This window comes from Coffea arabica, chromosome 11e (assembly GCF_036785885.1).
Source record: "Coffea arabica cultivar ET-39 chromosome 11e, Coffea Arabica ET-39 HiFi, whole genome shotgun sequence".
NCBI classification, from domain to species: Eukaryota; Viridiplantae; Streptophyta; class Magnoliopsida; order Gentianales; family Rubiaceae; genus Coffea; species Coffea arabica.
This window is the reverse complement of record NC_092331.1, coordinates 37,817,005-37,845,003: the sequence shown is the minus strand read 5'-3', so window position 1 is coordinate 37,845,003 and position 27,999 is coordinate 37,817,005. Positions and strand designations below refer to the sequence as shown.

At 36.6% G+C, this 27,999-nt stretch overlaps 1 protein-coding gene across 3 annotated transcripts; it reads right to left on the bottom strand.

The window, feature by feature from the left end:
• Nucleotides 1–27,999, bottom strand: LOC113718703 (pre-mRNA-processing protein 40C). Of its 3 annotated transcripts, none has more exons than XM_072072617.1 (16): nt 27,827–27,999; nt 27,111–27,310; nt 23,917–24,499; nt 23,671–23,834; nt 22,163–22,200; nt 18,325–18,403; nt 16,660–16,845; nt 15,568–16,029; nt 15,180–15,263; nt 10,724–10,864; nt 10,531–10,637; nt 9,002–9,122; nt 8,339–8,482; nt 6,314–6,460; nt 3,420–3,542; nt 1–472 (listed from the first exon to the last, which is right to left on the bottom strand). In XM_072072617.1, exons 2-16 carry the CDS (start codon nt 27,279–27,281, stop codon nt 161–163), a joined length of 2,862 nt encoding a protein of 953 aa, XP_071928718.1. In that variant the 5' UTR covers nt 27,282–27,310; nt 27,827–27,999; the 3' UTR covers nt 1–160. The 3 variants fall into 3 exon arrangements, with proteins under 3 accessions (XP_071928718.1, XP_071928717.1, XP_027099398.1); XM_072072616.1 differs by having other exon boundaries at nt 27,111–27,293; XM_027243597.2 differs by lacking the exon at nt 16,660–16,845 and having other exon boundaries at nt 27,111–27,293; nt 27,827–27,996.

Sequence of the window (27,999 nt, the reverse complement as noted above, 5' to 3'; positions counted from 1 at the left end):
TAACAAAAATCATTTCCATTAAATGATACTCCGAAGTAATATAATCTCAGATACCCGAGTTAAAACCACTATTTTACATAGCTTTTGTTGATCCACTAGACACTGACTGCCGATCAGAAGTCTGATTCTGTTTATCGGGTAAACAGTGACACAAAAATGACTACCTCTTATCATGAGTTCTTGATCCCATTACATTTTTACCAGAGTCAACAGAGCTTTTATTTCTCGCATCCTTGTGCTTCTCCGTTTCTCTATCAGGTGCTGACTTTTGTCTGCGCTGAATATCCTCTACATGTCGCTTCCACAAGGACTCCCTGTCTTTCCTTGGCATCTTTGTATACCGAGCATCAGCTTTTAAAAGATGTTTAGCAGTTGACCACGACGTAAGAACTGTTTTGCCATCTTTTTCTCGAGCTGCAGCTTCTAAAGTTACAACCTCGGCTAATAGAGCTCTGAACTCAGAAACACACCTCTGTAAACAATGAAAAGGGATTAGCAAGAGCAAGACAATTTATTCACCAGGCATTAGTTACAACTTAATCAGATTTCAACTCTCTCTTAACATCAGTACCCAAAAAAAATAAAAATAACACGCCTCCAGAGTCATTAATTGTCAGCATAATTGCAATTTACTTTTCAAATAGTTTCACCTCAATCTAAGGAATTGAGAAGAAACTTGACAGGGATTTTTGCTTATCACATCAAACACCATAAGGAGCATGAAAAAATCGAACATGTAAAGACTAATCATCAATTTCTTCCATGTCTCAATGGCAACCACAAATTATCTACAGAAACTGTAGGAAATGCATTCCTCGTCAAAATTATCGACGGAATACATCAACCACAAAGGAACAATCACGGAACCTCTTTGACACAATTCAATGGTTCTTGCTTTATCAACAACAGAATCTAGCATACATTACTATAACACAAATTTGTTTATTTCAGGAGGCCATAAACTGAGAAAAAGTTTCTGACGAAACATATACCCACCAAACCCATATCTAGAATAATTGCCTATTATATAAATTAAAGGGAAAGAAGATTTCCAGATCTACAAGAAGGATTTCCACATCATAGAGAACTTAGTAGGAAAAAGAAAAAAGAACCATAAAAAATCACAGCTTGCTCCTCTGAGACATCATTAATATTCTTGTTCATAGTGTAAATTCAACATGACACACAGAACAGCTTCAGAGCAGAACGAAGCTCAAAATGATGTTTGCTAGACAACAATCAGAAAGTTACCTACATCCATAAAGAAAAGAAAATTGAGTAAACTATTAGTCTTCTTGTCCCTCTATGTCAAAAAGCATTTAGAAAAGATTGATACCTCACAAAGACCAGCAAATCCGTTATCACATTCACCCAATCCCAAAGAAGCAACCAATCTCGTCTAGTACGTGATACATATATCTTGACAACTTGAAATATTGTTCGAACCTCTGGGTTCTTTGGGATAATAAAAATCAGTTCCCTCATGATAAAATACCGAAAAGAAACATAGCTATGGAAGAGTTGAAACCTTGTATATCTGCAGTAATGGAAGATATTTAAATTGCTTTTAACTTTTAGATGGCAATAATAACACCATATATACAAATCCAACTTTGGGAATTTTGTTTGCAGTTCCTAAAGTGTTCAAGGGCTGAGGGTAAGGTTATGAATAATTATTATCCATGACTCACAAGCAAATAGCATTAGAAAAAAGTGTTTAGGGCATATAGACTGAGGATAAACAATGTCATAAAAGACCCCTCCATGGTATATTTGATACTCAAATGGAAAAGTTGACAACAAGGAAGATACCAGGGGATATAGTTCTGACAACACTCTTGTGGGAACATTATCCTATAGTTCACCATACAACTTGACTTCAAATTATGATATTACCATGCAAATGTACTGCATTCAATAACTCTCCTGCAGCACACAGATTTCCAAGAAATGGTATTCCAGCTTGGTACTGAAAGCTGTTGATTCAATGTGTTCTAGATCATTATGTTGAATAGAAGGTGAACAAGTCACATCAAGATGGTCATAACCGTATGTAATATTCAGAACGATGCAACTCACATCTATAATGGTGCAAAAGTTTCACAATTGGCGCAGTTCTAATTGACTTGATAGTACTCTAAAATTGCTTGTCCTAATGGTCGTAAAGGCATTCTATTTGTATTAGAATCAACATTAAATTTCTGAATATCTAAACAAATTTTAATATACTAATCCCATGTTTAGACAAGAAATATGGTGCCACCAACTGAAAATTGAACAAGAAAATCAACATTTAAACTAAACATATGGTCCAATAACCGATAACCAAAACTTCATTAAATGCCGAGATAGCCTTTGAAGACAATAGAAGGATCTCTGTTCGCAGCTCAAAGCTGATACCCAAAAAAAAAGCAATTTCTATGAAGCACAAACAGAAAGTGACACCTGAACAGCTATAGAGATTTGATCTGAACAGAAAAAAATTGCTATTTGAGGAACTAGATGCAAAATATTTTGATTAGAAAATTTCAATCATGTAGACCAAATACTTGGATAAAAATAGTGGTGCCACCACCTGGAATTTGACCTAAACAATCCAGTGCTAAACTAACCATATGAGATCCATGACTGATATACAAATCTTTGTCGAATGCTGAGCTAGAGTCTTCAAAGATAATGTAAAGATCTCTGTTTGCAGTTCAATACTAATATAACATTAACTTCACTAGCATTTCCACATCGAAAGCACAGAGAAGAAGCAAAGAAACAGCATATCTGAACAGGTAAAGGAAAAACATGTGGTTTAAACAGAAAAAGTTACTGTTTTACTGTCAACGCAAACAATTCATTGACATAAACTGCAAAAGAAATGTGAGATCAAGTGCTTAGCCTAGATGCATTCCGACCCCAAAACATAGCTCACTTTAAAATATTGTATAAATGATAACTTACATGCCTATTCACCTATCATGCCCCACAAACAACACAGATGGAAACACTTTTTTTTTCCACGCAAAAGTCAAGGAGATATAACCAAAATTTGATCACATTTCATACAAGTTAGGACAACCTATACATACCCAATCACCAACTCCACCATGCATAACATAAAAAAAACACCATGTACCCTTTTTCACTAAGGTAAAAGACAGAACAAATTTTTGATCACATTCAATACAAATATCTGGCAATGCATGAATGCTCAATTCTTAATTAAGGCTTCTTGGAATGGATTAAGTTCAGGTAACAAAGTCAACAACACATGCAGGCACAGCTTGAAACAGCATTCTCCTAAAAAGAAATAAAAGTGAATAGTTGATTTCCCAGACTCCGGTTCACTTGCACTTTTTAAGATAAGCATCCTGAATAAGAGTAAGAGATCCATTCTACTTCAGGACCTAAAAGAGAACACAGCTTACCTCATGTAAAATCTTCACATGCTCACGGAAAAGCTTTTCCAAGTCAGATTGATCTAGATTAGGATTGGCCGCACGTCCTTGGGGATCCTTGTCCAATTTAGACTTTGAATCTGTCCAACTTGCCTAGATTCACAAAAGGAATGACAATGTCAAACTTTTATATGCTTATATATGAAGGAATTTTAATGTCATGATAACCTTGTATATTCTACTGCTTCCTGCTAACCATCTCATAGTATACGATGCAAACTCCAAGAGAATGTAATTTGTACAAGGTACTTAAGTATAAAAAATTACAGACATTTCCAAGCGCGCAACAATTTACTTTTCTGTTTAATCACCCGATTGGGTACTCTCTAGTCTCTAGGTTAGTAGAGACACTTTAAGTCATCACGAGAAGGCACAAAGCACTACTACTTTCATTACAACAGCCTCCATTTTGAACTATTTTCTTCAGTTCCCAAATAGGTTTTACCAGTACCACCTACACATTCTATATCTGGTCATTTGATCTTTGACCTTTCTACTGGGTTATATTTCGAGTCTCTACACTACATATCCTCTGAGTTTGTGGTAGACATGAGTTCTCCCATAAAGTACAAGATTGCTACAGGTCTATGCAACTTTTCCAAGGTTCCTATCAGAACCAGAAAATATATCAAAAAAAGTGAGACCCTCTAAAGATTATCCTGGCATTGAGTTTATTGGTTAAGACAAATTATAAACTGTTTTCTGTTCTAATCTTTTCTTAGTCACTCATCTACAATAATAAGTTTAGACCCTATGATTACACTAAAAATTAATCCCCTAAAATCTTGATTCTAGTTTATCCATTTCACATGAATAGGTAAACCTCAGAACACCAAACCAGGAAAACAGCTCAAATTGTTCACCTGTAGTCTCCACGCAACTTTTACCACAGCCAATAAAACAACATTAATAACAAAAGGCTACTCCTCAGTCTGTTTTTGCTTCCAAAGCACCAAGCAGGGAAAATGTAACTCCTTGAATACATCAGTTCGATTTCTCTTTGACAATACAAAGCCTTTCGTCCTTTTATCTTTCTTATCTTAATCTTTCTCCAAGATGCCACTTAACAACCTTCAAGTCAGATACCAAAACAAGGAAATGTTGACCTACAGGTAGAAAAAATTAGCAAAAAGAACCATTTTACCACCCGTTTGGTTCAAATCAGCAATGGCAATGACTATGACCTTCAATGACAATCAGTTTACCAGGGATTCCCTTTAAAAATGTTTGGCAGTGTTTGTATTTGTATAGGAATCAACTTCTATTTTCTTTTCTTATTTCTTTCAACGTCTTCATGCTATAACTGTCAACCAAAACCTTTAATTTCTTACCATTGTCAGCCTTCGCCACCTACGGCGAGTAATCTCAAGAAAGCTCTATTTCTGTACCTCAACAAAATCAACAAAAACCCAAAACCAAAACCAACACCAAGGCATAACCACAATTCTTCCATGCAAATCAAGACCAAGATCCAAAATAATCTTGCTATTATGATGAAAGCCCACAGTCAATCAACATAGAAAGTTCTATGGCTGCATCAAGCTTAGAAATTAGAAATATAACCAAGACCAGTCCGCGTAAGATTATATGGACAAGATTTTTACATAGCAAAACTAGTTCAATGACAATTGTTTTGAATCTGGGAAAATTTTGAGTGCCAATTACAAGAAAAAGAAAAACCAACATACCAGCAGCTCCAATTTCTCCAGTCAGACGTTCTAATCAGGGAAGAAAAAGCAGCCTATGGAGTGGGGGAAGAACAAGAGATATGAGGGGATATAATGATGAAGAAGTAGACAGAAGAGAGGTTGGGAGGAAGTAAGATAAGAGGGAACAGCGATGTTCTCATGTTCTGTTGGCTACAGCTTTTCTCCTTATCTGTTTTTTCATGCTTCAAGTTTCCTGCCGTAAAATTTCAGAATGGATGAGAAAGTTTCCAATTTGGTCCGGATTGGCTATTGGCCACTTTTTGGTCTTTCATAGTGACTGATTCATACTGACAGTTACCAACTAAACATCATGTAAGAGTTTTGAGATGTTCAGACCCATTATATAGTAGTAATTTCACCATACCGAATGGGTGGTTAGTCTATTGAAAAGGATAAACCTAACAAACTTTTTCTACCCGGGACTTGCCTTGCACCTCTCGCATTCAATAACAGTATCCTCACCAGCACGCAGAATTCACCACTATTTTACTTCCATCCTAGTGAAGGTTACAACTACAATCAGTACCAAGATGGTATTCCAAGCCCCATCTTGTACTTTACTAAAACTGCACAATTAGAATACAATCCCACTTTATCAAAAGCAGAAATATTACAGAGGCAACCTCACACAATGTCTGGAACATTATGCAACATTGGTTCTGAAAAGCAGAAGGGAGAGGGATACAACCTTTTGCCATTCATCAACAGCAAAAATATTTCAGGCATACCTAAACAGCATAACAGAAATATAGATGCAACATTAACCATGTAGAAAAAGGGAGAGGGAAAGGGGAAAGCCCGAAAGATTGAGATGTAGCACTGGTCACCGGCAAGTTTTGTTAACAAGCACAAATATCGATTCACCTTAATATTGTGAAATGATTTTCATCATAAATAGATAAATAAATAGCAATGAAGCAAGACTCTTTATTAGTTAGCAAACTTCTACAAACAAATTACAGGAAAATTACAAACAACCCAGTTAGCAAGCATCTCCTTATTTCATGTGAATTGAAAATAAATGAGGCAGGATAATATTCAAACATGCGGGTTCGCTAATTTCTAACTACTCTTGATTCCCAGGAAATACAATATTCCAATAGATGTCAGAAATCAAAAGGCAAAATCACTCTGAAACAAAACATAAAGTGAAACCTGAGGATCTTTAATGCTCTCAACCAAAAGAGCTTGATAAGATTCAACCGCTTCCTTTCTACGTGCTTTCAATCGCACTCTCTCCACTTCTTGTTCTTCTCTTTCTTTCCGTTTGCGCAGTGCTCGTTCTCTTTCTTTTAGTTTATCCTAGGAAACATTGGATGAAAGAACATCCATCTAAGTAGGAGAAAAATAAAGACAATAAACTCAATCTTACTCAACCAACTCTCTGGCTCTTTCACCAGTTTTAAACATTGAATACTTAAAATTACAAGTGGATGGGAATTCTTTTTTGATAAAGTCGAATTGACAATAAACAAAACAAGCAATGAAAATACACCATATAAGCATTTAACTCAATATTATTACAATTCCAAAATATTGTCAAGGTAAATAGATAACTACTAATTCATCAAAGCGAAATCAGTGGTTAGGAATATACAACATCAACAACTAAAGAGACCATCTTTTCCAGGCACCTTCTTAGAATACCTGCAAAGTTACAAGAATCATCACCACAGTACATGGAACAAGTCCATTCAGGTCCCACATGGAACAATGATTACTACCTGGACCCGATCCATTTGGATTGAAGAGTTTTTTGAAACACAGTTTTTGTCTTTCAAGTCTACAGTAATAAACTCTAAAAACAACTCAAAAACACAACACATCTTAAATACACAAGAAAAAACCCTCTTTCTTCTTCACCCATCACCTACCACCACCACCACCAACCACCATCACACACCAACACCCGCCGCCACCTCCCCCTCTTCTCTCCTCCCTCCTTCCTCCTCCCTCTTCCCCTCCCCTTTCTCCTCTCTTTCTTCCTCCCACTTCTTCCTCCTCCCTTCCCCACCCCCTCCCCCCCCCCTACCTTCTGGTCGCCACTTCTCTCCTCCCTCCTCCCCCTCCTCCTTCCTCCTCCCCTCCCCTTTCTCCTCCCTCTTCCTCCCCTCCTCGCTCCTCCCCACCCCTCTCCCCCTCCCCCCTCTCTGGTCGGCAGGGGAGGGGAGCGGGAGAGAGGGGTGGGGAGGAGGAAGGAGGGGAGGGGAGGATGAGGAGAAGGGAGGAGGAAGAAGGGAGAGGAAGAAAGAGAGGAGAAAGGGGAGCGGAAGAGAGAGGAGGGGGGAGGAGAGAGGGCAGAAGGGGTGGTGGTTGGTTGTAAGGTTTTATAAAATTTTAAAAATACCCCATTAAAATTTTAAATCTTAAAAATGCCCCAAAATATATTTTCAAAAACACCATTAAAAACATCTACAGTAAAAAAATTTCACATACATTGCTACACTAAAATATTTCAAAAACACCCCCAAAAGCAGTTAATCCAAGTGGAGCAGCACCAATAAATCTTGTAATTTTTGCCCATTTTCCGTGCTACTCTTTGCTAAAAAAATATTCAAAACAAAAATAAAAATAATAAAGGCCAGAATTGAATTATCCAATCCAATTTGATTGACCAAAATGTAGCCTAATGTCATTCTTAACATCTAATTTCAGTGGAACTCATTTAGATGGAATGTCCTCTAAGCTCATTCTTTTGCTAATACATTTAAACAACCTCTATGCAAGTCTTATATGGAGCATCAAGTAGCTTCCACATTTCAATGCTCGCTAAGCGGGTCTCTACCCCATCATTATTAGTTCTAGAGTAGCTGCTTTCACAAGTGTTTCAAAGTTTCCACTACAAATTGTAAAAGAAGGGACCAGGAGTTGCAATTAGCAGAATGCTAAATGGCTAAAGCTCACTGAAATGGTTAAAACATTCAATGTTTTCAGTAAAATATGCATCATCATTCCAAAAAAATGAACCTAACTAAGAAGCTCCTGAAAAACTAAAAAAATATATCCATACAAACACAAGGACTGAGGAAAGAAGACAGTGAAACTGACCATTGTTTGAGATTTGATGTTTACATTACGCAAAAAGGCTAAATAAAGCATTAGCATAACTAACAGTTTCATACATCTGAGAAGAAGAAAGTGAATCAAGCACCTGAGGGTGAGTGAAAACCAGTTTCTTACCTCCTCACTATTTTTGTCTTTTGCTATGCGCTCCGTCTCCTCTTCAGCAGCCTTCAATTCAGCGATATATTCATTAAACAAAGCCTCCCTATACTCATGCTTAACAGACTTGTACCTAGGATCATTCCTCAGACTATCTTTAACCTGCCAGAAGAAAATAATTCGATGTGCTCAAAGAAGCGCAATTTGGCAGAAACCACCAATGCTACATGTGCAAAAAGACACCCAACTAAAGCTTGGTGAGTGAGATGAGACATACACATTTAGAATATTAAAAGAATAAGATGGTAGATACAAGCTACTAACCAGTATGTAGTAATTGATTTGAACATTAACAATGACAAGTGAAATTCAATGTGTAACAAATTCAAAATACTCTTTAATATCCATTCGCCCACCAGTCATATATAATGATTATCTTAGAGAGAGTTGGATGCGAGGTTGAAAAGAAAAATACAAATCATCTAAGAGAACACTTAACAATGGCCAAGCATTTTCAGCCACAATATGTTATGATTAGTCATAGCACATACAAGAAAACCACAGGAAAACTGACAACACAGAGGAAACTAGATTTCAAGTTTTTCAAACAACATCCCAAGAGACAAAAGCTGAAACAAGGTTAAGAAAAACAAGTAAATTATGTAAAAACTGTTATAAAACCTTTGACCAGCGAGAATTTGAAGTAATATCTCCTTCCTTGAGCATTGATTTGAAACTAGAAATAGCTGCTGCACGAATAGCTTGAGCCTTCTCTTCAGCAGCTCTCTTCAGAGGAAGGATCCTGCAAGTAGAATAAACTGTGTATCAACAAAACTTTACTATATGCACCACATCGATGACATTTCCAGCAATTATGAAGCTCATGGAAAAAGGAAGACAAGATATGAAGGACATGCTAAATCCCATTTCCAAAAATGCTAGTAAATTATTCTCCTAAAGGCAATCTTCATATCAAGTTCAAATGTTAGATCAAGTTCATTTACATCTCCTGCAAAAAAGTTGAGATCTTCTCTTATAGTAGTTAATGTATATCATGGATTCACAGAGATGAAGGAAAAAGACCAATAACATAAGGTCAGAGAACAGTCATGATGCAGCCAGAATGACAAAATGAAAAAGAGGAAAAAAAAAAAGGAGCTTTTTTCAACAGTATACTAAATGTACACTTACCATTCTAATTAAAAGCCAGGATATCATTATCAACAATCTTAAGATACGCAATAATTCATGTTATGGAAAAGGTTGAGCACAAATACCTGAGAGACAAAACTACATCTGATGCAGGTTGTAGTGCGAGGAAAAGGTAAACTACCTTGATTCGTGATCAAAGTCTAAGTTTCTAGGAAAACAAAGAGAAAACCATGACCGGAGGCTAACTTAACAGCAACAGAGTTGTATAACAAGAACGTAAAGAAGAGGTAATCTCCTTCGACATCAAAAACACAATGATCACAGTATTAGTCTACATAAATCTAGACTAATTTCAAATCCTTGCCAAGAAATCAGTACACAAGAAAAACCCAAGATCCAAATAACCTAGATAATGTAGATGATCAAAGAAGCCCTATCACACACAAGGAAATACAAGTATTGTCCTAAAATAAATAACCACTGTACTGCTAGAGTAACCAGTGAACTCTTAACTCCGTAAAAGTAACATTCAACCGTAGTACACTGCATTAGAATAATTTGTATCAGGGAAATTTTCAGTCCCCTTCTATCTGTTACTAACTGGGACAAATGATGTTGACAGCAGTGCTCATATCAATCACACTTACAAGCTAATAGAACATCATTAGGCAATTTCAACTCCCCCCCCCGGGGCACCCCCTGTCCCTCCCTCCCTCCATCTGTAGCTGAAATTTGAAATCCATGCTATTTATCTAGAAACCATTAACATAAAAGTCATGGACTCAGTACACCAATACACTTAATGTATCCATCAAAAAAGGTACAGGGCTCTCTCGGACTAGCTGATGGTAATTAGACACCCTTATGCTTGTGGGTATCATCAGTATTATCAGCCTATTGTGTTACTAATTTAACAGTTCTGGCCAAAGGATTCAAGAAGAACAGATTCCAGCTGTTTCTCAGCAGCAACTAGGAACTAGCTAAATATAATTAAACGACAATTGCCACTAAACAACTGGAATCCCAAGCACGTATTGAACACTTTCCCAAGATCATACCTTTCATTCAACAGAGCCTCTCTTTCTTTTCGCTCCAGGGCCTCAAAGCGCGGATCATGTCCCCACTTCTTCTTGAATGTTTGATAATCAGTCTGATCATCAATATCCTGAATGTAGGGCATGTTTAGAAAGAAATTCTCAAATATCCATTGGAATTTATATCTGGACAAACTAAAGAGATAACCACACACACCTCCTTCGCTTCTTCTAATAATTTCTTGAACCCCTCAACTGCAGCTTTTTGAGCGGCCCTTCTCTCCTTTCGCTGTTCTTCAGCGCGAGTTCTGACATAGTGCTCAAACAAGGCTCTTCGAGCACTATGACTTGGAATTGCCTACAACGAACAATAATGCAGATATGAGCAACAAAAAGACTGTCTACAAGTACGCAAAGATATGCATGAGAAAGACACAGCACCCATCCAGCCAAACATCCTATCCCTAACCCTGGCAGTAGTATAGCACATAAAAGAATCAGCAATAGACAGAGCGAGAGAGTATATAAACAACAAAGAATCCCCCAAAAAAAAATGCAGGTGGGGAGGGGAAGAGAAAGGGGAAAGAAACACTGAACCAAGTGTACCCACAGCAAATAATAAAGGCAAGAATATTTTTAAGACACAACAAACTCCGGAGCAAGCAATATTTTACACAAATCTTTAATATCATTACTCCATTATTGTTTTTTGTGTCAAGCCTATAGCAGCTTTTACTGACTCTTTTCCATGAGCACATGGATATGTGAACCTCATATTTATAGGATCTAAGTTGCATCCAAAATCCAAGCCGATATCAAGGTTATGCAGCATGAACATTTGCTACAATGAATTTTGGTTGCTGTATTTTGAAACCTTATGCGCTTCGCTGACAAGAAGGGATTTGCAGGAAAAAAGAGACAAATCCATCTTTTAATGTCTACCTACTTATTCAGAATTACTTTTCAGGTTAAGAAAGTTTAGCATCTAAAGAGAAATCCACTACATCTCTCCTGACCTATTCGCCTTGTCAAAACCTATAGGATAAGGTAATAAATGTCATTGTTAGTTTACCTCCTCCTAGGATCTTCTAAGTGACACCAAACTCTGACTGTTGTCTGCAAGTTAAAACTAATCCTGACATGGTATGCAAAACCTTGGATCTACTATTGCACCTTTAGATGACCACTTGAGTACCATACACACCTGAAACAATCTTCTGCAAAACCAGCATACCAAGAAGCACTATATCATTTCTCTGCTTAAATGATCACCCGCATCAATTCTGAAGATGTCTTGACAACTAAGTCAAAAAATTCTATAGCACTGACAGCAGATGACTTGGATGCAAGGAACTTTTAAGGAACCAAGACTGATGTTAACAGCCAATATATTCTCCCTAACCAAAGCTGAAATGTCTATTTCAGGCAAGTATCATCAAAGAATCCTTAAGAAGAAGAAAAATTGATATCTCACTCTGAGTTTCAACCAAATTATGAATTCAATGAAAAACTTAACTCATTAAAGAACTTCATCAGCTAAAGCTAGCGAAAACAAAAAAAAAATGAATAAATAAATAAAACTTCCATTACCAGATCTTTTAAGCTTCTCAAAAAGATAAGAAACTGAATTTTGTGCTTTCATGAAGAATATCTGACAAAGATTATACAACAAATAACACTCTTTTGGCTCTTAAGATGTACAGAATTTTAAAAAAGTGAACTTATCAATGCAAAAATAGCATATCAAATGTTTGAATGGAGCAACCATAAAACTACACTACTTACAGGGAAAAAAGAAAAGAGAAAAGTGCACACAGACAAAACTACAATGTCATTTAAATTTCATAAAGTACAAGGCAACCTACCCTAAGTGGCAGAAAAAAATCTCCGTATATGAGCCCCATCACATATAATCGGATTGAACTCCAGAATAATTGTAAATAGCCTCCGCACAGCGACAATATGCTTGTAGATATTTAGCATTAACAGGACTTGTGTAAAAGAAGAATATGCACTCAGCTTACATCCAGAGAACAGAAAAGTTGAAAATTTAGACTCCAGACATCTCAAAGAATTATGAAGATGGAATCTTTGAACCCAGAAAAAAAAAAAAAAAAAAAGGAGTTCTTCCTTTTAATAGAGGAAAGGAACTTACATATGTCCTCTGTGTGTATTGGAGTTGGGTTCCTCATCTCCAAAATTAAGGATACTTTGACATGACTAGAGACTCAGAAACAGGTTTGTGATATGCTAGTCTATAAATTTCTTTTTCTAAAGCCAATATACGCATACATGTATTCTGTACTATTTCTTCCAATTAATATTTACATATACGATGTTACATGTCTAATGATATATTATTGACCAATTAATTAGAGTAAGTATTTAATGTATAGCATTTTAAAGGGAAGTAATGCGGGTGCTCCAAAAATAGATATTGGTACCCCATCTCTCTTATTTCCTGAACAGACAATAATATCCCTGAATAATACTCATCCTGTCTCGCGCTCCAACCCCTTCTGAAATTGTAACACTACCTCCTCAGTACCCCATGCCCAAGAGCAATCATATTTGTAACCCGCAATCTCCAATAATTTCTTATGGTAATCCGCAATCCACAGCAACAGCCAATTTCCTTTGACTAAACCCCCACAGAGTTTAAGGGACGGAATTTGTCGAAGGGAAGTTTCTTCCCTCTATTTAGTCACGAGGTTCTGCAGGAAATTGGATGGATATGGATGATTGCATTAGGAACTACCTGAGTAAATTGAGTTATTTTATGCTATGACACTGGAGGTATTAGACTGTCCTATTTGTATTCTCAATTCTTGCGAGCTAAAGGATTTCAAAGATTGATGTATTGCCAATCAGTAGATGATGGTTGACTTGCAAAGGGCTTTCGGCGATGGTGCAGTTGAAGCAGTGCCCTGGCTTAAATTTGCGAAAACATCGATGAGTTTTAAGAGGAGAAGCCACCAACTTTCACAATGACGGAAACAAGGCGGGAAAACAAAGACCAGGGACATTGGTTTATTGAGGAAAATTGGGATCAAGTGAGTTGATAGTGAAAAACTAATTTAAAAAAGAACTTTATATCTTAAGGTATTAGAAGCATAAGTTCACGAAGAGCATCAGGCTTTTCAAATAACTATAAATCAACAGCGTGTGCCCATGTTTGATACAGCTACTATCACTTCTGATGGTTTGACCTGTCACCAACACCTTATCTGAGTACGGTTCGACACCATATCTATTTTCATCTATCAGGTGCTTATACTCCATCACTTTCTATCCTAAAATTGTGCAAATTTCACTATGCTCGTCACCACACCACAGGAAATTTCACCTCTTATTATAGTTATAATTCCATCAGAACCACCATTAATGCAGACTGGGGGCCCAATGCAACAAATTCTTCACCAAAGATTGGCAACCCTTCAAAGTTCATCAAGTTCCAAGCAGCCCCAGACTCCCATCCAAGTTTCAGCCAGTCCGATACACAGTCAGCACATGCACCAACATCTTGTGGTGCTGGTACTCCATGGTACAAATGCCGAGACTGTGTAACAAAGTACTTGTCAACATGCGTATAAGACACAATAAAGCCAGTTAAAATGAACATCAAGTCCATTAGGATAGTGCATAGTGAGGCAAGTATATTCAAAGGTTCAGTTAAACATAATTGGCCAAAAACTCGGACTGGGTTTTTGTGTATGGAAAAAAGCAAGGGCAAAATCATAGCCCAACGATTCTACCATGTCAACAAGACCAGAAAAAATAACACTCATTATGTAGAGTTCTAAAAATCGGGAAAGGAAACTGTTAAATGACAGTGTATGCAAATAAGCAGAAACAGTTCATGATAGGCACTTACCATACAATAACAAAGAATTGGTTCTAAAGAAAAAAGACAACTCGAGAAACAGATTAGATTCTCACCAGAAACAGAAGGGTCAAAGTAGCTAGCAAGAGGAAGCCTCCCCACGTCTACCTCAGTAGTCAAATGAGTGTTTGAAAATTTCGTCTCGCCAAGCAAGTGTAAAGGATAACAGAAGAAAATCCACCCACGAATGCAATCCTAAACATGTCTTCCATGAAATGATCAGGTCAAAGGGAGTACCTTGAAACTCAAAGTACCAATAGCTATTGAGTTCAAGCAGCACAGTCTGGCCCTTTACAGTAAGGCAAATACTTTTGCATCTTTTACGAGTATGTTGCAAGCTTTCTTGGGAAGATGGATACACGTCTTTTTTTTTCCAATTTCCACAATAACAGGTTCTGTCTGATTTGGTTTATCAACTAACCTAGTCCATCAGCAGGGAGGTTTGCCATTCTAGTCAACTTTGTCATTCCAACATAGCATACACATTTCTACACCACCAGTCAAAAAGAAATTTCTGTTCCAGATTATGCCCTGATCTGACAAAAACCCCCTCAGACTCCCTCCCCCCCCCCAAAACCCAAACAAAACACAAAAAAGGAGCCACAGCAGCACTCCAAGAATAATTCATATTTCACATAAATTTTTGGACTAGCTGGATGTGCAAAATCATGAGCAAACAAGTACTAAGATGATGATCACTAATTTAAGCATACAATGCAGACCAAATCCATGTGTGAGAGAGAGAGAGACCAAAGTGCTATTTTTCAACGTAAGAGGAGTCTAGACAAACCTTAAACCGTGGGTCATAAAATATCTTTGGAAGTTCCTTTTCCCATTTTGAAAATGGTGCTACACCACGTTCCTTGAGCATTTCCTAGCAATTCAACAGACACGTGCAAACACAAAGTGCGTAAAGAGTTTACCGAAAAGAATGAATTTCAGCATAAAATCATCTGAAAGGCTATATAAACAAATACAGGGATTAGAACAAACAAAAACAAATTTGAGAGCAAGGATTTCAGTCTTATCAGATATTTATTGTACAAAGACAAACATGACCATACAAACTCAAGCCACATATATATAATGACGCTTCAAATTTGGAACTTGGACAAAAACAATTAACATTTTTCAACAGTAAAGGAAGAAAGGGGAAGCCGGAAAATTGGCAATGATACCTTAAATTGGATGATACACTCCTCCTTTCTTGGTCCATTATCATCATCCTCAGAATCTGATGAGGTATCAGACAGATTACTTTCTCCATTAGTTTCTTTTACATTTTCTTTGCTATTATCGCTTCGAGAATCCCTAGCCTCGACTGATTTTGAACCGTTTGGATCTGATGAAACTGCTCCAGGCAAACCTGCACCAGGTGAAGTTGCAGGAGGGACACCAGAATCCTGCAACTTCTTTTTTATAAGATCCAATGCCGAAGAGGGTCCTACCACAGTTGATGACCTTAGAACTGTGGCATCACGACCGCCTGTGGTAATAGCAGGGGCACTCAAAGCAATAGGAGTTGATCCTTTTTCAGATAACACATTAGAACTAGACACTGCCATGGATGTCCTTGAGGCATCAGCATCCTGCTTCTTTTTTAACTCAGTCAGTTCACTGGGAATTTGCCAGCTACTCAACTGTTTAAGAAAATACTACAGAAAGTCATGAAATTTACAATAGTGTAACAACTGGGATGAATAGCTAGCATACGCTCCCATAGTCATATAAAGGACCAGAAATAATAACAAAGATGCATGCAAACTAGAATGAATTCAAGTCTTGATTCAAAACCAAAAGTATGTGTATGTTACAAACGGACTTTCAGGCTAATTACTGCTTCATTAGATACTAGTAATAGGAAACATCAGATAGAACTTCAGATCTATGATCTATAAAGGAACTATTAAAAAAATGTCAAACTAATATTCACAATAATGAATAACAAACTTAGTGACAGTTGACAGTCCTAACACTTTACATGAACCAGGCAAACATGTCAAACCAAAACCAAGTCAAAAGAACAAATAAAGCTGATCACCACCTCAAATATCAATTCCCAAACAAAAGAAACATTCATCTAGAATGATTCAATAATTTAATAGCTGAAATAAAGGAAAGTTTGTGTCGACAGAGACAATCCAAGCAATCATTAAAAGCATAAATTTTTTTTTCTAATTATAAAATTAGCTAAAATTAGCCAAACAATTCTTAAAAAACTGAACATGGATCAACTTTTCAACAAAATGAAATGCTCAACCACACTTAACTTTTCCTAGCAGCATAGGAGTTTCACCAAAAAATGTACAATCACAACATGGCACTTCTGAAGATATGACAATCAACCATTCACAGAAGCAGCAAAGAACGATGTCTAGGTGTATATTGCCATCGACATTATGGAAAACTTCTACTTGTATACGACTTCTCTGTTGAAGAGAAAATAAAGGAAAAGGCTGTCGACAAAAAAAGAAACAAAAAAATAAATCTGTCATCAGCAAGAGGAATTTCCAAATGTTCTTATCACCCTAGGAGATCTTTAACAAACCCAGCAAATAGTAAAATGTAATGAGTTAGCTGCGAAAGGAATGAAAGCTTGGGGTGGCAAGCAAGTTCTCATATAGGCCACAATACCAGGACTTCAGTCCAGTTCCTTATCCTCCGGTTACTTGGAGAAGTCCTACCACATCCTAGCCTTTAGATGAGCCGGACAAATAAATAGCTGTAAGGTTTGTGATATGCCATACATATAAGCCATCAAAATCTTCAACAAATCCAGCCATATGAAAAATGTATTGTCATAGCTGTAAGAGGGATGGAAGCATGGGGTGGCCAAAAAGATCTCATATACGCCATAATACCTAGACTTGGGGATGTTTCCTTAACCTCTGGTTACTAGACAAAGTCCTACCTGCATCTTGCCATTTCAAAACAATTTATAAACAAGTCTGACAGAAAATACAGCTTAACTTTTAAGAATATGATGTACCGGTGGTGGTTCAGTTTTGCTATTAAACCGCCAATATTTTCAATTGAAATTCAAATTCTTCTTCATATTTAATACTATTATCAACTTCCTATATGAATTCCTTCTCACTGTTGGCATTTCTGGGTTTCTACTTCACCCTTCTATTTTCACTGGTGACGAGTGAAAGGAAACTTGGGAGAATTACTCGAAAGAGAGAACAGGAAAACCAGTTCACATAACAAGATGACAAGTTTATCTGGAACTTACTTTACTTGGTGATTAAGTTACAAAGAAAAATATCTACAATTGTAAGAGCTCAATAAATTTATCAAATTGTAGTCACTCATTGATTGCCAGCAGCGTTGGGAATTGATAACTAGATAGTGAAACTAATCTGACATTTAAAAGTACATATTTGAAGATGGATATACAAGCTATGAATCTACAGTAGAACGCTTTACTGATACACAACACCAACCTAGCACGTTTGCAGTACACTTAAAATAGGGGCAAAATTAATAAAAAAATCATGGGAAAAATTCTTCGTTTTTCCCCCTTGCGGGCGCATGCTAAGGCAATATAGGTTTTACAAATAAAGCATTTGGAGAGAGAGAGAGAGAGAGAGAATTCAGACTCAGAGAATAAAACCATAAAAGTAGACTATTAGTAGACGTTCAACTAATATAACTAACCTTGAATACCAAGTAGCATGCACAAACAATAAGACTTGAATGATTAACCATGAACTTTTTTGGTCCAAGCAAAAGAATTCCAACCTTCAGGTGACTACCATGATTTATCCATCATCTTAACTCATGCAACACAGGGAGCAAGAAACTGATTTAAAAAAATTGAAGCAACAGACAGCCTTTCAAGTGTCCATAAAGAAACCTGTGACAAATGTACATCTACATATGCATTCTTATCGCAAGAGAAAAAAATGAACCATTTGTTGACAAAACAATACCTTAGTTTTTGTGTTGTAATAATATTTTTTCCCATCATTAGTGGTCACCAAGGTCCAATCTGTACCAGCCAATTTCTCCCTGAACATTCACAACAAAATAATGCTAATTAGCTCCATCATAAATACTATCATGCTCTACTAGGTATATCAAAAGGCAGAATCAACTGCAAGAATGAAATCTTGAGTGGGAGGAGACAATAATTAGTTCACGAGAAGAGAATATGCCCACAAATAGAAGACAGCCACACAGTAGCCATGTATAATCACTTGCACCAGACCCTTAGTTAAAGTCAAGTTCTGAAATAAACATACTGTCCAATAAAGCCATAAGACTGCAACCAGTTGTCCAACCAATTAACAAGTGACTAAATATCCAAATCTTACTAAAGCATGAGAATTATTTTACACTCTTAATTATGATGCCTGATCAATAACAACATATAAATAACTTGCCCTAGACATCAAACAAATGATAATGATACTCATATAAGAAGTATCAGTGACTCACCACTTGCAGGCTTGTTACTATTGTAAAGGCAAGATCAGTTGCAATTATTAGCTTCAAAATGACATCATGACCACCAAAATTAAGAAAAAGACAACTTTGTACTTCTTAAACTATTTTTCATTTTTCCTTCTTTAGACTACACTAAAGAGACATTGAAGGAAACTCAAACAAGTTAACTCTAATTTTCCATTTGCAAAGTTGGCCATCTGGAACTTGTGATGCAACTTCTTTTTCTCAGTCATGATTGCCTTATTCTGTTTGACAAATAGCATGTTTTCCAGATTAAATGCTTGAAACTTAAGCTCTTCATGTGGCAAACCTAAATAATTGCTTCAAACTTGCAGTCTATCTTCACAAGCTAATCCTTCTCCAGGTATAAGTACCAATTTTGGGTGACACGAGTCTTGAATGCAAAAGTGCAAGGCAAGACTTAAGTATATGTCGCCCAACTTCAGAATATTAGACCTGGTCTCCAGCATTAAGAGGTCTGATTTACTTTAGGAAATTTAAATCTGTTATTAGTAATGTCCTATCAGAATCTAAATAAGCTCGATATTGTACTTCAGCAAATGCAGGAAAAGGTCATAGCAGTAGGAACATTAGATCCAAGTTTAAGTATTTAATTCCAAATTGACTTCTTTTTTCCTTGTACACTATAACTGTAGCTATACAGTCAATTTCAGTTGCGCAAGTCGTATGTTGCCTCTTGCAACAAAGTATCTAAATTATTTAGGTTATATAAGCTTTAGTTCCACAAAATTCTTAGCCTCCATCTTTTCATATACAAATCTGTTGTAAATATAGACATCTTACTACTCAAGCATGATAACTGTTGGGTAAATTACACCATTAATCATGACTTCTCTACTTTAAATAACTTGCCAAAAAAATCAAACAAATGATTATGCTACAAGTGAAAGTGCTAACAGCTGACTCACCAGTTGCAGGATTGTAATTCTTGAACATGCAACAATCAGCACCAATTACTGACTTCAAAATCGTTATGATCACCACCAAGATTCAGAGACTTTCTAAAGACAACTTTCTATCACTTTTTAATCTATTCATAGCTGTTCCGAAGTGTTTTTACTTGGAGATGGAAAATTCGTCCACCGGGTTTTATCAAAACAAAAAAAGAAAATATCGTGGTTGGGAAGGTTATAGCAGCCAAAGCCATTGGAATTTTTATTTTATACATTGGAAAAATTCATTTTGTTATTAATAGATTAGGAAAGGGCAAAAGAATAACTGAAAGAAAAGAAATCAATTAGTTATTCTTCAAAGTTTCAGCTGTTCAACGACTAGAATTAGTACCCATTTTGGGAATGTCCAGTGCCAAATTCACTGAATGGGTGAGTCGTCAATCCCTGGACCATGTAATGTACTTTATCTGCTGGGTTACGTTACGGGCAGGCATTTTACCAGAGGTTTCGAATCTATGATTTCTGTTTTCCTATTAGACTATGGGACATCAAAGGAAAGCTTGAAGTAAATGAATCCTAACAGAAAGAAAAACTAATTTTCATTTACGTAGGCTTGCTGCCTGGAACTTGTGATGCAACCTTTTTTCTCCATCAAGATTGCCTAATTCAGTCTGACAAGTAGCATGCACTTCTTAAGCTCCTCAGGTGATAGCCCTAATTCAGCTTTTTTGCGAGCCAATTACCTACTCCAGATATAAGTACCAAGTTGAAGTAAAATATTACAAGCTCGATAACTATGCTTATTACATATCATTAGTGAGAAAGTCAGCAGCAACTCTGACACATACTTCCCTTACTCAAGAAAATCAGACCTAGGCTCTAAACATAAGCAGTTTCTAAGTCCTTTAGGTCATTCTGATCTGCTCAATAGTAATTCTGCGTCCTTTTAGAATCTAAATAAATGAAGGGAATCATAGAGCTAATTTCTAATGTATCCAAAAGAAATAACAGAGCTAATTTAGAAAACAATCTGATAATTGGCATGGCCAGCCTTTGTACTTTTGAAACCCGAAGTAGATGAAACAACTCCCCTATCCCTTTCCTTTATGCAAGATGCCCTGAAACTTTCTCAACAAAAGCTTTCATTTGCAAAATCTCCAAGATCCAATTGCTATGACAAACAACAAGCTTAATGCTGTTTTGGAACATAATCCTCAAATCCATTAACATTTTAATGTATGATAGGGGTTTGAAACAAGCTAGAGTTTGTCTCTGAATTTGGCTAGGGAACAGAGTCCCAGAAATAATATGATTTTGACATCAAAAGGCTCAGAGTACAAGTCTTCACCTCAAAAGATAGCTCAGTAGCTTAATAATATACAACCAAGACAGGTTGCTTTTGATAATCAATGTATTCCAACTTTAAACAAGGTAAAAGAACAGTATACAGAAACGAGTTTTAACTTAAAAAAGAAAAAGAGAAAGATTACTTCGTTGTAAGCAACTAAGACAGACCTACTATGAACCAGCACTCAGTTTCATGAAAGCATAGTGGACATCTGTATGCCTACAATATCTTTTATTCATATTTTGTTTACAGGTCCAACTCCAGAATGTTCAAGGATTTTCCACATGATCTGACCCTTGGGTACCTTTTTCTTTGCTGTCATGAAGTAACTTTGTTGGGCAAATTAAACTCACCTCCTCTGTGTTTCCTCATAATTACAGAAACCACCCCTCTTACTAACAATTGCAGATGTCATCCCTCAGGTTTCTATATCATGCCACATAAGCCCACCTAAGTGCTAGTGCAGACAGAATTATAACTGTAATTGGAAAATCACAAATATAAATGCCATAGAAGGAGGACAGCTCAGCAAAGTACAGAACCAAAATTCTAAAGAACATCTTCATCTTATCTAGAACAATTTAATAGGGGATGCTAACGCAATTTTATAACTAAAGGAGCGGTCCGTCTGATTATGACAAAACTTAGGAAGATCAGCATAATTTACCCAGACTTTTCTATATTGTCCCATGTAGAAATGATCCCAATCCCTACCGTCCCTTTGACAGACAGATATAGATAAAAACAATTTCTTCAGCCATTTAGTTTGTATATGCCCAGAAGGACTAAAAATACACAGTTCATGAGAAGCATTGATTAACATAAATTTACCAAGCATCAACCAAAATTATTAACAGGGGAAAAAAGAACTATTTTATCATCTTCAATGTCTACTTTACCATGATATATGACACCAAAAAAGCATAACAGTTTCAAAGTAGTACATTAAGTTAACATAACAAAACCACAAGTAGAAAAGTCCATCACATAAAATAATAATCCTTCTTCAAGAAAGCTATTTTGCAGGATATTTTCCTAATTAGGTAGAAAAGAACTTACCAAGTAACTGGAGTTGGCTGGGCAGTTACTTTCTCGGGCTGCAGTTTACAAGGAACAACAATTATATTCAAGATATTTATAAGCCAAATAGAAGCTAAGAACCTTAAACGAGAGAGCATACAAGAAATAACCAAAACAGGGGCTTCTTCAGATATTCTTGATCTTTAGTCACCGTTTGGATTGAAGGGAAGGGAAGGGAAGGAAAAGACTCTAGTGGAAAAGAAAGGAAAAGAAAGTAGAGGAAAGCAGATTCCATCGATTTTTCCTGGATTAAATACTGAAGGAAAAGAGAGTAAACACTGAAGATATTGTTTGGATTGGGGAATGAAAATAAATGAAAGGAAAATATCACGTGTTTTGCCCATAATTTAACAAAGTTTAATTTCTAAACTTATTTTAGCGCCTTACCTCGTTTTAGTTTTTATTTTCAATATTCATCCATTTATTCTCATAAAATCTACAAGATAATATTATTTAAAAATGAATCAAATTGTTTTTATTGCACTTTTTAAGGGGAAGAAATTACAACCCCAAAATATAAAAGGACAAATTTTAAAATAATAGCAAATATTAACAAGATAAGTAAATATTTTTAAGTTTCAGACATTACTTAAAAATGTAGGGCTTAGGTGATTGGGTGGTCTGGAGATTTTATCAAAGATGGATAATATTAATGATAAACACAGAAAAACATAACGATATTTTGGAAATTTTTAAATTTTCATTAACCTTGGTTTCCTTTCCCTCCATTTCCGCCCACTTTTGGATGGAAAGTATAGACCTAATCCCTCGCTTTCCCTCCCTATCCGTTCCTTTCCCTCCTCAAAAATCAATTCAAATATTAAAAACCTTTTTACTCCATTTCCTTTCCTTGCCTTTCCTTCCTTTTCTCCTACTTCCTCAAAACAAATAGTGAAGAAAAATTAACTTGATTAAACATTTGAATCAGTTCTTTTCTTGTATGCAACTGATTTCAAGCTAAACTCACATAGATGAACAATTAAGTTTTGACCTGGCATGTTGACCTATACATTAAGTAGCACTGCCATGAAATGTTTAAAATGTTGCACTAGAAAACCTAATTAAAGCTTGAAACAATCATGTCTACTGGAATCAAAAAGCAAGATGATCAGGCAAAGAACCATTACCACATCATGGAGCCACCAAAACTTGCTTGCTTTCATGAGAAAAACAAAACTATGTATGCAACTCAAAAATGTCATAAATGCTCACATTCACCTAAGAAATCCCTATAAAATGCTCCCAATTGAAAAGTGACTGCAGAGAAAGTTGAAAATGCATGGGGATAGCACCAACACAGGGTCTTATGTCTTATCAGGATGTAAAAATAAACAAGCATAGCCAAATTTGTGGCATATAGCTCTGTGAACATAAATATCATTCCACAATAAAAATTCATTGTCCTTATATAGGTAGACCCTCAAGGTCCATAACAGTCTATTGAAGTTCACATAGCGCATGGCAGCGAATAAGATAGCTGCAAGTACCTCCCCCACAAAGCCTGAAGGCTTTTCATAAGTAGATTCTCCCGTCACAGCATTATAGTAGTACAGAGCTCCAGTTTCTGTCCTATGTGCTGTCCAGGCTTCCAGATGTTCATTGGCTGGAGATCCATCTTTGATGTCAACTGCATTTGCACTTTTAGCATTATCTGCAGAAGTAAATAACAAAATCAGAAATATGAACAGGAAAAACAAATCGTATGCTGTTAATTTCATCAATTTTGAGCATACCAATCCCAGGAGGAATCTCTGCTTGCAAGACACCAGTTGTTGACTGGCTAACAGAAGCTACAGTATGAATGGGGGTTGCAGAAGGTGCTTCTGCATTGGTTACACCAGGGGGTTGTGTGTCGAGCAATAGAACAGATGGGATAGGTGTATTTCGAGCTGGCAAAGGAAAGGGACCCGTAATAGCTACAGGATATGCTGAAAATGGTGGTCTTATCAGGCCACTAACCTGTGGGGGCTGCAACCATGGTCCCTGTAATGCAGCAGCTGCAGGAGACACAGAAGGATATGGGGCATATCCCTGATGCTGAACAGGAGGATTTGAAAGCACAGGTATACTTTGATTGTTCGGTCTCAGAAATGCAGTAAAAAGATCACTAGATGGAGCGACAGCCACATTGGCGGGTAAAGGTATTGAAGGGGAAATTCCAGGGGGAGGTGTTGCAGGACTATTAGCAAATCCCGGAAGAACCTGATATGATGGTGCAGGAGGCACACCCGAAAAGGAACTTGACAAATTACTTGTTGGAGTGGGCTGTGCAGTAGATACACCTTCCAGTTCTTGTACAACCTCAGCCTTGTTATTCTGTAGTTGGAAACGAAGGCAGAAAAACTCAATATAGCCAATAAGTAACTTTAATGCGATGAAACAAGTTCAAAACTGCACAAGTCTAAAATAAGTTGAAGCAATACTTAGAACAGCATAGCCAAAACAAATCCCAAAGTTCACATACTTCAGTTGCAATGCACAATCACAAATACTGCATTAGGCCATCCTTATAATTAAAACAATGCAGAACCAAAATCCAGAGTTAACACTCAAATGTTCAAAAGCACACTCTTCTGGCAAACCATTTGCAATATATACCTATTTCCAACAAACAAAGAAACAAAAAACCAATTCATTATTCTTTCCCCAGTATGGAATTACAAAAGTTACCATGAATACATTTGGCCTGACAAGCAAAGAGACCTGCAAGAAAACTGCTGGTATACTTCTACTTCAAAAGTCAAGGCAATAGCCTCAAAAGCTCCAGTATTGGAACAAGCCAAAGAAACTATACATAAGAAAAGTTGTATTTCTTTTGCAACATTATTATTATCAGAAATATTTACATATTTCATCAGTAATATCTACTTGCAAGCTCAGAAGCTGGGTGCTCTTTCATATTATGCTAAAGAAATCTTGGCCACCAAAACATCAAATTCCTGCACCTAATCATACTGAGTATATATGCATACAATAAATAAATGCATCTTTAGCTAAAAGAATAATTAAATGATGACTCCTAAACTCACTTCGGCTTTGCTCCCTCTCTTGTTTATGGCATCTAAAGCAATGCACCTCTACAGCATAACCTCTATTAGATAATTCAAAAGAACCATTCTAAAAGAAGAAGTCTCCAAGAAACCATAAGTCACCTTAGCAGACCAGTCAGGTTTCAGCTAACCCCAATAAACATATACGTAGCCTCACAAACATGTCAACACCTTCCCCCACCAACTCTTACATTTAGAAACTAATATTTAACTTCAAAAAAAGGTCATCAAACCACATACAAGCAAAGTAACCAAACCAATAGAAAGTAGGGAAAAGTTTAGATTCCCACTGAAAATGTGGACCCATAAAAACTTCAAGAAAAAGTCATCAAAGGAAGAACAAGTCAGCATTGCAAACCCACCTTTGCATTGCAAACCTTCAAGTCCATTGTTATTAACTAAAAAGATATTCGGGTGAAGGCTAACATTTTGATTAATGAAGGTCGTCCTACAATACATATGGAAGCACAATTTCTCTATTTGCTAAATAAGACTCCACTACTCAATAACCACATAAACAAAGATAGTTTCCATTTCCACAAGATATTTCAGAAATTTTTGCATCTTTTTGGATAGCACAAAGCTCCAGGAATGAAGCCTGTAGCACCAAAATTGATATTTGAGGCCTTACTTAATCTCTTATTCTCCTCATCAAGATTGCAGGAATTTGAACTTCCGGCTAGCGGCCCCCCACCCCCCAAAAAAAAAGTTTAGTGCAACATATTAACCCCAGATCATCAAACACTATCTTCCATTTGTAGAAAATTAAATAAAACATCTGCATAATGCTAACTCATCGAAGTTCTGCAATAAGCTAAAATCAACTACCATGCAGCCGAAAAAATGCATGACTACCTTCCTCATATCAGACCTTTAACCACAATTTACCTTCTTAAAACATAGAAATCTTAGAAGTGAGCTCAATATGCATGGAAAAATTGAGTGACTGCCGTCAAACTTCAGATTTGTTTGATGCATTCTGGCCATACATCATTTCTTTCTAGTTTTTACCACAGCCCATGAAATGTCCAGGACAGAGGTCTGACCAAATAATTGTCAACCCACATCAATAACCCAAAATGCTTTAGAGCTGTTAGCAGTCCACCAACTTCTTGTGTTAATCGCCCAAATCACGTCTATCCAATGCAGGGATGCAGTCTGTTACGTCTCCACCTTAAGGTCCTTCCTTGTTTGCAAAGTCCAATCCAAAGTTCAGGCTATTTTGGGGTGAAAGATTCCAGAGAGTTCAAACAGGCTATAGAACTGGTCCCACCATTACTTCAGCATAGCACTTAGCCATGCACAACACTTAGTTCCTGCAACCCTCAAGTAATCACGGTCCAACACCATTGGCCCCTCATCCAAATACACAGTTTCAATCTAATACCAGCTATAATATACAGAGCAGAGTGACCCTAGTAACTTTCGAACCTAAACCACTGCTGCAAGCAAAGGGCTGACCTTAGTAACTTTTGAACCTAAACCACTGCTGCAAGCAGAGGGCTGACCCTATTAACTTTTGAACCTAAACCACTGCTGCAAAATGCTGAAACCAAGCTATTAGCTGAATCAATTAAATCAGATTTGGTTCTTAAGTTCCAAAAACTTCCCTTTCAATCCTGCACAAATTTCTCCTAAGTTTCCGAACCCAACAAACCTCCAACATGTACTATCAATCAAGTGCATAGGAGATGCAAGTGGACAACGCAACTAGACCCTATCCAACTATGACGATAAATACTCACTGAACAAGAAGATAAATTTTAACTTAAATAAACTATGCTATGCATGTTGTATGCAAATTATGTTAAATTTGAAGTTACAAATACTTATTAAGCAATGAGCAAAATGAACTCCTAACAAAGGTACGTACGTACAGGTTTCACTGACTGATTAATCTGCCCCAGCTGTGCATTCCCATTAAAAGTGAAGTTTGAAGCATTCATTGGGGCTCCTTGTTGAGGGCCACCAGCAGTTGGAGGCGCTGCACCTGCCATCATCGAAGGCACCCCTACTCCCGGTACACATGTACTCGGATTCTGGGACATACTACTGATACACTACCCAAAAGAAAAAACTGAACAAATGTCAGAAAGGTGAACAGCACAAAAATAAATAAATAAATAAATTGTACATTTCTGTTGCCAAATTAACAAACGGTGCTTAAGTTATTTACAGTAAATTTCATTTCTGCTGATTTCTGCCCGAAATGTACATTGAGCAATTCATTTTATACACAAAACAAATAAAAAAAATCGTAGAAATTTTCAAAAGCTCAAAATTAAGCCATCTTTACTGATTAGGCAACGGACCACTGCCTTTTAACTAATTCTCACATACGAATAATTGTAAAAAAAAAATAACAAAAAAAGTTAGACCTATTATAAAAAAGATAGAAAAGAAAAAACCAAATAATTTCCTGCCGGCTGAACTGTTTCATTGAGCAGGCAACGAACAAAAATCGCAACAAAAAAAACTACAGGCTAAATTGGGAAAATTAGAAAATGAAATCATAAGAATGCATTTGAAGTTGGTGAAGAAACCCTAAGTGACCGTAGAAATTTGTTACGGAAAACCTAAGAGACAAACTTACCGATTTATTGTTCGAAGACGGAAATGCTCGAAAAAGCAATAGTACAGAGTATTACAGTAGGCAGAGAAGGAGAGGCCGGCGCTGCGCGGGGGATTGAATTTTGGGATTTTGGGGGAATTGTTTGTTTAATTATAGGGTAAGGATGTTAGACGGAAAATTACTGATTATTGAAT

Coding starts and splice junctions, on each gene's coding strand:
- LOC113718703 (XM_072072617.1), bottom strand. CDS start 27,281: ATGTCCCAGAATCCGAGTACATGTGTACCGGGAGTAGGGGTGCCTTCG. Junction 16,030..16,659: donor CTCCTATGCTGCTAGGAAAA/GTTAAGTGTGGT, acceptor TTTCTTAAACAG/TTGAGTAGCTGGCAAATTCC. Junction 10,638..10,723: donor TATTAGAAGAAGCGAAGGAG/GTGTGTGTGGTT, acceptor CCCTACATTCAG/GATATTGATGATCAGACTGA.